Genomic DNA, 12,514 nt, shown 5'->3' with positions numbered 1-12,514 from the left:
AACTGAAAATTTGCAAACTGGATAGAACAATTTCGAATAGATGAAGCAATCACTATTAATGAAATCATTTTTGCATTAATGTAATTGCAATTAAAGTATTACATGACTCTCTGGAATACTTGATTCTGATTGGTTGTTTGCTGTATTCCAAGATTGGTTTTTCCAGAGAACAGCCGTTTAAACTAACAACACAGGCTCATTTGGGTACATCCAATCATCTTGCCCTTCAATGAATACCTTCACATCCCAACCCTGTTCCTGGAGGCACACCAACAGTACATATTTTGGATGTCTCTCTTTTGTGACCCATTACCTTCAGGTTTTGGAGTCTCTTCTGATGTTATGATAAGTTGATTCAGGTGTGTTTGATTAGGGAGAGGTTGAAAATGTGTACTGTTGGTGTGCCTTCAGGAACAGGGTTGGGAAACACTGGGTTAGTGTATGCTCCGTTTAGCTGTTTTTGTTTCTTTGCCTTTAATTTAAGAATTAGTAAACTCTTACCTCTCAGAACAATGTTTTGTTGCAGTTTATTTTTATTTTTTGTGGCAAGGAGTGTTGTAATAAGCAATAAAGTGAATTCAGTATGGTTGTTTTCGCAGAATAAAACCCTTCAGTCTTATAAAACAATCCTCCGATTCACTTCGGTTTGCCAATAAACATGTCATGCTTTATTCTATACTAACATCCGCCTGGTTGTACTTTATCCCTTACATATTCTAAGTATACCTATATATATATATATATATATATATATATGTGTATATATGTATACTACTTTTTTCATAATTCATAGGTGTTGTTTAATGAGGGATTCTCTCTGCAGGTATGAGACTCTTCTCCTGGAGCCTGATCCTGTACCAGTTTACGCTCTCAAGCTGTTGGTGTCCCTCACTGAGCACAGCTCTCCAATCAGCAGGTGAACAACAACACACATTTGATCACACACGCTGCTCGATGCTACCATTTAATCATATTAAAACACACTTCAGGACAACCTTCATTTGACATCTCGTTGGCCATTGTACTGTTTACAATAATGCCTCGTTAGTTAATGTGTTTCTAAGATGAGAACACAATGATCAATACATGTTTTATAGTATTTATTCATCTCTATTAAGGTTATTTAATAAAAATACAGTCAATGTTAGCTTTGGATTTCATTAATAATTAATAAATGTTGAAAATACGATTAATAAATGATGTACAGGTATTGTGCGTTCTTAGTTCATGTTAGTAAATAAATTAACAAACAGTAACTACTGAAAGCTTATAGTAACGTGTGACCCTATTTTATTGTTTTGTTTTGTTTTTGGATATGTTGTATAGTGAATTTAGTTCTCTAACCACAACACAAGACTTTTCCATTAATTAATAATATATTCTTGCAGGAGAGTATACTAAGAATATTTTTACATTGCTTGGACAAACACACCAATAAGAGAAGCAGAGATGTGAGGCAGGAGACTGTCCCGAGGCATATGTTTCTTGTGCGTTTTTGAAATCAGCCTTATTAGATTATTGATCCTGAGAGTGTAAAAGTAGGTCATGCCGAGGACTAATAAACTCCAGAGATGGATACTAACCGCTGGCACAGACAGCAATATAAAACCAAAATTCTTATAGTATCAAACTAAAAATAAAGCTGCTGTACTACAGATGATGATTAGATGTTAGTACTGTAGGATAATTGCTATAGAAATAGGATAAACATTTTTATCCTCCCCATTGCATAATTTTTTAAAGTTCAAGAGCAGTATTGTTAAATAAAGTGGCATTGTTTTTCTTATAAATCACATTTATTATTATTACATTTTTATTATTATTACATTTTAACCCTATGGTTCTTATTTTGTGGCACTCAAAAATGAGACTTTGTGTAGTATGTTTATCAACTTACTCATTTATTAAAAGTATGTATGTATGTGTGTATGTATCCTTGCATGTGAATATACACATATACAACAAAAGTTGTCTCAACTTAAAGAGTTATGCATTATAAAAGGCCATATTTTGGTTTTGGGGGACTCCAACAACAGGCTGATATGCATGCAAGGTCAAAAAACACTTTCATTGTCTTATAATCTGCATTTATTTTACCTAATTATACCAACAACTCCTATTTGATTTGTTCCCAAACCTCTGCATTAAATGAGGCTAATCTGCGCTGATTGGTCCAATGACCCAGTCTGTTGTCATTGGTCAACTGCATTCAGCGCAAGATGGAGAGAAACGACTGCCACGGTTATGAAGTAGTCAGAGTGCAGAGTATATTTTTGAGGCTAATGCAGGAGTCCATTAAAGCAATGCAGTTAAACACCAGCATATTCCTCTACTCTTAACCCTAACCCCAAGTAATAACAGTGGCACACATTCAGTATTAATCCTCACAGTGGCAAAAGTTGAACTATTTTGAAAATTGACCACCGCGCACGTGTGTAGGAACAGCTGATGGTGGCCATAGCGGTGACAAATGGCAGGGAATCACGTTCTCAGAAATGCATTTAAATCGGTAAAGGAAGAATCACGCATTGTGTTTTTAACATGGTTTATATGAATAGCCCCATGCAGATTGAACCTGAGAAATGCATTAGAAGCACTGATCTATAATAAACATGTGATTACAAGCTGCGCAGAGTGATTGCAAGTTACAACACACAATTAAAAACATATTAATAATGTAACCATACTTACAGGTTGTGTGCACTTACAGGATCTGGAGGAAGAAGAAACTGGTCTATATAAACTGTGTAACAGTTACTGACAAAATCTCTGTCTGACAAAGTTCCATTCATAATAGTCTCGGCTGCTCCTTCCTTTAATAACAAACGCCCGGCGAATCCCGTGTTGTAGGGTAGGTTATTGTATCAATCATCAGAAAAATGACAGGAACAAACACAGCACTAGGTTGGCTATACTGTGGGATTGTTATTGAAATGAACTTTAACCCATTATTTTCCACAGCCGAATCTCCAACTGTCTACTGTTCGCATCATGATTAATCTCATGCTCTCCTATGCTCCGCTAGTGTCTGAAGGGAAAGGCACGTTCACGTTTTACCGGATCTGGCACTTCATAATTGGCGATGTCTTGTATCGATGTCGATACAAGCAACCAAAATATCCGAACATAATATCCGAACACAAGATGAATCATTTATTCGACTCTGAGTCGACTATTCCGTTAAAGAATCAATAGTTTTAAACACGTTGCAGTTTCAGATTTAAACCTCAGCTGGATGTTTTCATTTACTTAGAGCTGTTACACACTACATTGAAGATCATTTTCAAAAACCTATAATAGGGGCTCTTTAAAATTGCAAGGCAACTTTTTTTTTTTTTTGAGTTGACTCATCTTTTAACCCAAGTACTGCACTTGACTCCATTTAAGTTGAGTCAACTAAAAAAGCTCTGCAGTCAGTTGCCTTACAATTTTAAGTTGTCATTTTTTTCATTGTATTTTTGTTGTACTTTTGTACTGTATTTAATTTTTTATAAATACACAAACGTGGAAATAAAGCCATATAAAGAATCAAAATTAAACAAGCAAACACTAATTAAAAGCAAATAAATCCATAAAATAGTGAATAATTAATAGAAGCAAAAACAAATAAGCAAATACACAGATATATGTATATACAGTATGTATATGCGTGTGTATGGTTTGCCCATGTCCTTCTGCAAGTTTTAAACAGCAGTCATGCACAGTTCACAGTGTTCTTAATAATTATTAAGTGTTCATGCAGAATTTATAAGTTTATAATGTTTTGAAAGCTCTAAATCTGTCTGCACATCATGTCAATTATAGATTTGTTTAGAATATATACAGTTAAAGTCAAAATTATTAGCCTTCCTGTGATTTTTCTTTTGCAAATATTTCCCAAATGATGTTTATAAGAGCAATGAATTTTTCACAGTATTTCCTATAATATTTTTTCTTCTAGAGAAAGTCTTATTTGTTTTATTTCGGCTAGAATAAAAAGCAGTTTTAATTTTTTCAAAAACATTTTAAGGTTAGTATTATTAACCCCCTTAAGCTGTATATTTTCAACTCTCTACAGAACAAACCAACAATGATTTGTCTAATTACCCTAACTTAATTAACCTAATTAACCTAGTTAAACCTGAAGTATCTTGACAAATATCTAGTTAAATATTGTGCACTGTCTTCATATAAAAGATAAAAGAAATTAGTTATTAAAACTATTATGTTTAGAAATCTCTCTGTTACACAGAAATTGGGGAAAACAATATAGAAAAGAATTATAATTTAACATGAGGGCTAATAATTCTCTGCTGAATATAACACACACACCAGTAATTTTCTCAAAATGTTCATTTCTTTGTCTTTCACTTCTGTTCCTGTTTTGTCTTAGTGTTCAGGTGAAGGAGTGTGTGCGCGTATGTATGTATGTGTGTGTGTGTGCATTTCTTATCTCGTCCTCATCCCCTCTGCTGTTTCTCTAATGGCTCCTGCTGGCCTCCTGCACATTGTCTTTCTTGGTTCTGATAGAGCTGCAGCCACATGGTTGAACTATTCAAATTGATGTCACCAATCGGGAAAAAAAACGCTCGTCTGTCGCTGAGCCAAACCCCCCCCCGCCTGCCGCCGCCTGCGAAGAGCTATTTCCACTCACAATAGTGAAATTAAATTGCGTTTGCCAGCGCTTGATAAAGTCCTAAAAAACGCAGACCTTCTCTTGATGGGTTCCAGGCGAAATGAGATTGCAAATGAGGGACATTAGCAGGTTCCGCACAAGCACTGGCGTTCCTTTATTATCGGTTGTGATAGTAGTTCAAACTTTCCAATTATCAAGAACCTTTGGCCACTCTTGGCTTTTTGTGAAGACGAAAGAAAAAATATATATGTGTGTGTGTGTGTGTGTGTGTGTGTATGCTCTTAAGTGAGCGGTGCTGAACGGCTTCTCTAAAGTGTTAATTTTATCAGTATTAAGAATTTATGTCTAGAACACATTGGCTAGCACTTTGGCAGGCGAATAATGAAGGAAATTCTAGCCAGGATTCTCTTAATGCGCTCTCTGTCTTAGTTTAGAGAGAGTCTGACTGCTGCTGAATTGAGTGTTTAGTTCTTGCATGCGATTGGCTGCTGCAGACTGATTGAACACTGAATTATTGCTTTATTATTGGTGTTATTTTAGATTGACAACAGGAGATTCTAGGGGTTCGTTTTGAGGCCAATGAAGGAATCGGAAAAAAGAAACTAAATAATGGTGGAAGGAAGGGATTTGGGGAATACCTCAATTTGCTCGATTATGGGAAAAATCATAAGCATGATTATTTTTGTCATAATTGTAATCACAATTATTTAAAATGGCTGATAATCGGCCATATGATGAAAAAAATTTTTATTAATTTATTTATTTAACTTTATTTTTTATTTAACTTTATTTTTTAACTCATTTTTTATTTTTTTATTTATTGTTTGTTTGTCTGTTTATTTATTTACTTATTTACCTAGTTATTTATTTATTTATTTATTAATTTTACTTATTTTTTATTAAACTTTTTATTTATTACTTGTTTGTCTGTTTAATTATTCATTTATTTACCTATTTATTTATTTATTTAACTTTTATTTTGTATTTCATTTTTTTATTGTTTGTCTGTTTTATGTTTATTTATTTATTTACCTATTTATTTAATTATTTATTCATTTAACTTTATTTTTTCTTTATTTAACTTATTTTTTATTTATTTATTTTTGTTTGTTGGTTTGTTTATTTATCTAACTATTTATATATTTATTTATTTAACTTTATTTTTTATTTATTGTTTGTCTATTTAACTTTATTTTTTATTTATTATTTGTTTATTTATTTAACTTTTTTATTTATTAATTGTTTATATAACTTAATTTGTATTTATTGTTTTTGTTTGTCTGTTTGTTTGTTTATTTATTTATCTATTTATGTATTTATTTATTTAAATAAATTGTTGTGTTTATTGTTTGTTTTTTATTTAACTTTATTTTTATTTACTGTTTGTTTGTTTTAATTATTTCTTTAACTTTATATGCTTATTTATTGTCTGCATATATATATATATATATATATATTTGTTTAACTTAATTTTTTATTTATTGTTTGTTTTTTTGTTTTATTTATTTATCTAACTTTCATAATAATCTAGCTTTGTTTGTTTATTTATTGTTTGTTTATATATGTTTATTTTTTATTATTATTTGTTTGTGTATTTCTTATTTTACTTAATTTTTTGGTTGTTTATTTGTCTTATTTATTTATCTACCTTTATTTTTTATTAATTGTTTAATTTAGTTAACTTAATTTTGTACTTATTTAAATTATTTTTTTATGGCTTTTATTGTTTGTTTGTTTGTTTGTTTTATTTATTTATTTAACTTTATTTTTTTATTATTTATTTGTTTATGTGTTTGTTTATTTGTTATTAATTTATCCATTTTTCCCATTACACCTGTCTATTTAAAAAATTATGCAATTTCACAAATCTAAATATTAGAGCAGAATGGGACAGTAAAAATACAAAAAAAAAAAAATACAACAGAATATAATATAAAAATGAAAGTGACTGTGCTTTAAGCATTTCACTGTAGGACTTAAACTTGATTTGTTTCTTATTAAACCTACAAGTCCTTCAGTCGACAGGAGTGATTTTTGCCTTTGACTTGTTGTTTGATTAATAATGATAAACACACAATGGCTTTCCCAAATGGCACAATATTTACTTATGCACTTACCCACTCCACAGCATAGTATATGCATTTAATGTCGTCCCAAATTGAAATACTAAAAATTTTTTACTAACTGGAAATTTAAACTGTTTCCCATACAATATTTGACGGTGAATAGTGCATAAGTATGCGATTTGGGACACACCTACAGATATATAGTGCACTGTCACTTTAAGAGCCACACGGTTCAGATTTATGGTTTCATTTTTACAGGCCTGTTCATTCTTAATTCATTATCCTCGTTTATTACATAACAAATGGGAGTTTATGTGAATAATCACTTAGATTAATGATAATTTTTACATATTTGATTTTACGTGTGTGTGTGTGTGTGTGTGTGTGTGTGTGTGTGTGTGTGTGTGTGTGTGCGTGCGTGCGTGCGTGCGTGCGTGCGTGCGTGCGTGTGTGTGTGTGTGTATGTGTGTGTATACTAGTAAGTGTGTGTGTGTATGTGTATACTAGTGTGTGTGTGTGTGTGTGTATACTAGTGAGTGTGTGTGTGTCAGTGTGTGTGTATGTATACTAGTGAGTGTGTGTGTGTGTGTGTATACTAGCGTGAGTGTGTGTGTGTGTATATATGTATACTAGTGAGTGTGTGTGTGTGTGTGTGTATGTATACTAATGAGTGTGTGTGTGTGTGTGTATGTATACTAGTGAGCGTGTGAGTGTCAGTGTGTGTGTATGTATACTACTGAGTGTGTGTATGTATGTATACTAGTGAGTGAGTGTGTGTGTGTGTGTGTATACTAATGAGTGTCAGTGTGTATGTATACTAGTGAGTGTGTGTAAATATAGTGAGTGTCAGTGTGTCTGTATGTATACTAAGTGAGAGTGTGTGTGTGTGTATGTGTATACAAGTCAGTGTGTGTGTATATGTGTGTGTGTGTGAGTCTGTGTGTATACTATTGAGTATGGGTGTGTGTATGTATGCATACTAGTGAGTATATGTGTGTGTGTCAGTGTGTGCATGTATACTAGAGAGCATGAGTGTGAGTGTGTGTGTACAGTAGTAAGCGTGTGTGTGTGTGCGTGCGCGTGTGTGTGTGTGTGTGTGTGTGTGTGTGTGTGTGTGTGTGTGTTCGTTCGTTCGTTACAATTTTTTTTTTACAGTGCAGCCTTGGTGAGCAGATTACACTTCTTTTAAAACCTTGTCCAATTCTGATCCCGAACCTTTGACCGATAATGTAAACATTAAAAGCCTTAACATTAATTAAAATCAGGTCAAGGAAGCTGAATTATTACTATTCCCTCCTCCAATGCTAGTGTGTAGAGCTGATGTCTTTCTACAGCAGTGTAGGTGTGTGTGTGCTATGTATGTCAGCCTCTGCTAGTGGGATATTGGACAGGACGTGCGGTGTGTGGGAGCTGTCTGTGTCCATGGCGCATCACGCATGTGGAAGTGTCACCAATTGTTTGTATGTGTGACTGGCTATTATTCTCTCAGCGCTGTTTATGTGGGCAGCGCGGGACTGAAAGCACGCGTGGGCATAGCGAACACCGGCCTCTTGACAACAGTGTACATCCGCTGAACGGACGAGACAGAGATGGACGGATGGGGTGTCTGGAATCGATGTAATGGATCTATTTGTTAGTACAACCGAAATCTCGAGAGGTGAAATCACATCCCGGCGACGGGCTCTGATAGTGTCTGGGCCCCTCCGAGTGCCGTCGGCCAGTCAGTAAATGTCATGAGGGGAAATGAGGAGAGGCTTTTACCTCAGCGACTGATTGGAGATCAGATGCAAAGGTTGCCTGCAAGCGTAAAGATTATGTGCATACGTTCTCTTATTAGATGCTTTGGTGTCTTTGCTTGACATTTACCTGTGGAAATGCCAATCTCGACACTTCCGGCTTCCGTGAAAATGCTGCTTAGCACCGGTGAAATCACACTTTATTGTTTTGTGTGAGTTAAGAGCTACGAGTCTTGGTTTTTTTTTTTTTGGTGGAGAAAGGGAAAAGACAAGATGTGGGATTGAGATTTGAGATGCCTGTAATGGCTTTGCCGAACCTCATCTCTGCTGATAGGATGTTGATTTTTGTGACAAATTTGTCAGCATCGGAAATTACATCAGCCTTATTTTTTGTTTGTTTGGCTGATGTCTGTTTTGAGAAACAAAACCGGGCTGGTTGGTTACTTCTCTACAGGCCTGGGAACTGTAGGATTGACTCTGAAAGTCTAAAGGGAAAAACATATTAGATTTTGAATTCATGTTAATAACAATATTAAAGGGATAGATATATTTTTTATTGGATTCAGGTCAGGTGATTGGCTGGGCCATTCTACAGCTTGATTTTCTTTCTCTGAAAGCATTTGAGAGTTTCCTTTGCTGTGTTTTGGATCATTGTCTTTCTAAAATATTCACCCTGGTGTTATCTTCATCATCCTGCTAATGTAGATGTTGGACTGAAGCAGCTAATATTCATTTACGCTGAGGAAGGGCACGGTGTTGCTGAAGAACTACTGAGAGATTTCAGCTGCTGTCTGGGCTTTTACTGCCTTTCTACACCTCCCTTTCTTCATGTGTTCTTTACTTTTTCCCTTCATCATTTCATTTTATTACGCAAAACTTTTGCAAGGCCCATTCTGAAAACGTAGTCCCGGGGACGTTTCTGGAGACCGCGAATTACGTCCCGGGAGGTACGTATTTTTGCAGTTTTTGTTTTCGCGAGTCCGCGAGAGGCCGCTGTGCGTGCTTTTTCCCGCGCCGTTCTCGCGTAAACCCGCTAGAGGCCACTGTCGAACGGCCTTCCGCCTGTCTGCCTGGATGAAAGAATGATTGACCGTGCGACCGGCCAATCGGCGGGCTGACCCACCCTCCTCCGTCCCTAAACCCAACCAACGACGATTCACAAAAGCCGTCCAGAAAAAGAAAAGCCCTCGTCTGATTTTTACCACGTTTTCGGATTTTGACCACATTCTCACCCTGTGACGAACTTGTTCGCTTCATTTTTTGGATTTTGTTTTTGTTTACTTACCTGATTTCTGGAACCGCTCTTCCCCGGACTCGAACCCGGTCGTCGTCGTGGTCAGCCCCTCTCTGCGCCTCGAGTCCGCCAGAGTACACGAAGAGCTAACCGGACAAACTGGTTGCAGTGGGAAAGCCCTCCACACGGAGGTGAGCGGCCGGCTGGCCGGCCAGCAAGCGCCGAAGGAAACGGCATCACACCGCCCCCAGCGTTCGCTTAAAAAAATGAAATGCAGCCGTACGTACCCCCGGCTACGTATTTCGCGGTCTCCAGAAACGTGCCCGGGACTACGTTCTCAGAATGAGCCTGGGTTGAACTTTTGTTTACAAACATTTGTTTTCTTTGCATATATAAATTTCTTTGGTTGTTGCCAACATCCGGTGAACATTTCAAATCAACAGCACCTTTAGAAATATGTTTTCAGAGAAAAATGATGTTCAACACTTATTTCCCCCTTATATATAAGCTGCCATCATTTACTCAGCCTTGACTTGTTCCAAACCAGATTGAGTTGCAATAAGGATGTTGTTCTAGGATCATTATGTAAATAAGCAGAGCCCTCCAAAATGACTTCCAGCAGGCCACAAATGTCTATGTGTCTGCTCAAGCAGTCAGAAACAGACTCCATGAGGGTGGTATGAGGGCCTGATGTCCACAGGTGGGGGTTGTGCTTATACCTCAACACCGTGCAGGACGTTTGACATTATCCAGAAAACACCAAGACTGGCAAATTTGTCACCGGCACCCTGTGCTCTTCTCAGATGAAAGCATGTTCTCACTGAGCTAATGGCAGAGTCTGAAGACGCCACGAGGAACGTCCTGCTGCCTGAAACATCCTCCAGCATGACCGATTTAGCATTTCTTTAGATGGCCGCACAGTCCTCCATGTTCTTGCCAGAGGTGGCCTGGCTGCCATTAGGTACCGAGATGAGATCCTCAGACTCCTGTGAGACCATATGCCGGTGCGGTTGACCCTGGGTTCCTCCTAATGCAAGACAATGCTAGACCTCATGTGGCTGGAGTGTGTCAGCAGTTCCTGCAAGATGAAGGCATTGATGCTATGGACTGGACCGCCCATTTCCCAGACTTGAATCCAATTGAGCACGTCTGGGACATAATTTCTCGCCCCATACACCAACGCCACGCTGCACCACAGGCTGTCCAGGAATTGGTGGATGCTTTAGTCCAGGTCTGGGAGGAGATCCCTCAGATGACCATCCGCTACATCAGGAGCATACCCATGCGTTGTAGGGAATTCATACAAGCATGTGATCACAAAGAGGCCGGCTGTAATTTTCCTACATTTCTCAATGTATTTGAAAAGGATGTGGATATGGATTATTAGATTATCAGACATTTTTGCATGAGCAAATACCTTCCTAGTGTGTGACAATTACTGGTATAATGGTTCTAAATACTGCTTTCTTTACACTCTGTGTGCATTGGAAGTTCGGTTTTCCTTTGAGGAATGAGAAAACACATCTGTCATGTCCTCTTGGGCAGGTTTTCATTCATTTGGTGTGTTCACACAGCTTTTTGGTCCAGCCAAGATCCAACGTGAAGCAACAACACAGTTGGGTTTGGTTGGTGCTAGTTGTTTGGCATCGGCTTGGTGTCTCTGCTCTTTACAGTGAAAAACTGCCTCTAAGTGCCTGTTTCATTGCCTGAGGACTGTGTAAGTGGGCCAATAACCTGGTTGCTCTGAAAGCTCAGTATTTTGTTACCCACCCAGTCGACCTCCACAAGCGGCCGTCATTCAGGAAGATGGATGAGTAATCCTAGTCACTGGCCTGCTTGCCTATTAAAGACCTAATGGCGCACAAACCGGACACAAATAAGCCGTCAGTGCGAAAAGGCCACAATCTTTCTCTCCCTGTCTGGTGTGTCATGATAAAATGCTCCTATTCATTATGGCTGCTTACTCCGTTGTTCCCGAAGCGCGTGTGTGTTTTGTATTGGCTCTTGTGTTTTGTTGGTAATTGTAGGGGTAATGATGTTTATTGGGAAGGAGAGCGCAGACAGATGAGAGATCATTGACTGTTCTGAATAAACAGACTGGAGGAAGAGCACACTTGAACACACTGATTGTTGGATGTGCGTCACTCTTTTGTCAGTGAACTCCATCAGTGACTGTGTATTTCATGATGCTGCAATGGGGGAAATGAGTATTAAATATGTCATGTATTTTCATGGGAATAATATTTCTAAAGGAACTATTGACATAGAATTGAATCAGATTTTGGTAAAAACCCAAACGATACATCTTTTGAAATGTATTTAATACTTTATTTAAAGGGCTTTTTTTGGTGATGGCAGCCTCTCATATGAAGAATGAAGTCACATGCATTGCTCAGGTGTGAGTTTTTTCACAGACTTCAACAGAGTATAAAAATCTTGATGTTCTGTGGGTCTCGTCTATCAAATCTGAGCTTTATTTTGGATTCTCTATTGGATTCAAGTCAGGTGATTGGCTGGGCCATTCCACAGCTTGATTTTTTTTCTCTGAAAGCATTTGAGAGTTTCTTGGCTGTGTTTTGGATCATTGTCTTGCTGAAATGTCCACCCTGGTTTCATCTTCATTACCCTGCTAATGCAGATGTCGGACTGAAGCAGCGAATAAATCGTTTACAATGAGGAAGAGCAGATTGTTGCTGAAAAACTACTAAGAGATTCCAACTGCTGTCTGGGCCTTCACTGTCTTTCTACACCTCCCTTTATTCATGTGTTCGATACTTATCCCTTCGTCATTTAATTTTATTACACATAACTTCATTTGTAATCTAATTAGTTTTGTTTTCGTTGCATATATGGATTTCTTTGG

The 12,514-nt window shown here is 37.1% G+C and overlaps 1 protein-coding gene across 1 annotated transcript in view; it reads left to right on the top strand.

The window, feature by feature from the left end:
• The window catches only part of ulk4 (unc-51 like kinase 4), a 330,407-nt gene that overhangs the window by 155,284 nt on the left and 162,609 nt on the right, over nucleotides 1-12,514 (top strand). The window contains exon 30 of the mRNA XM_056475236.1: nucleotides 824-916. Within this exon, the coding sequence (XP_056331211.1) occupies nucleotides 824-916 (93 nt within the window). The remainder of the gene's footprint in view (nucleotides 1-823; nucleotides 917-12,514) is intronic.

The sequence above is a fragment of the Danio aesculapii genome, chromosome 16 (genome assembly GCF_903798145.1).
Source record: "Danio aesculapii chromosome 16, fDanAes4.1, whole genome shotgun sequence".
NCBI classification, from domain to species: Eukaryota; Metazoa; Chordata; class Actinopteri; order Cypriniformes; family Danionidae; genus Danio; species Danio aesculapii.
The sequence above is the reverse complement of the archived record's forward strand: the minus strand, read 5'-3'. Positions and strand labels throughout refer to the sequence as shown.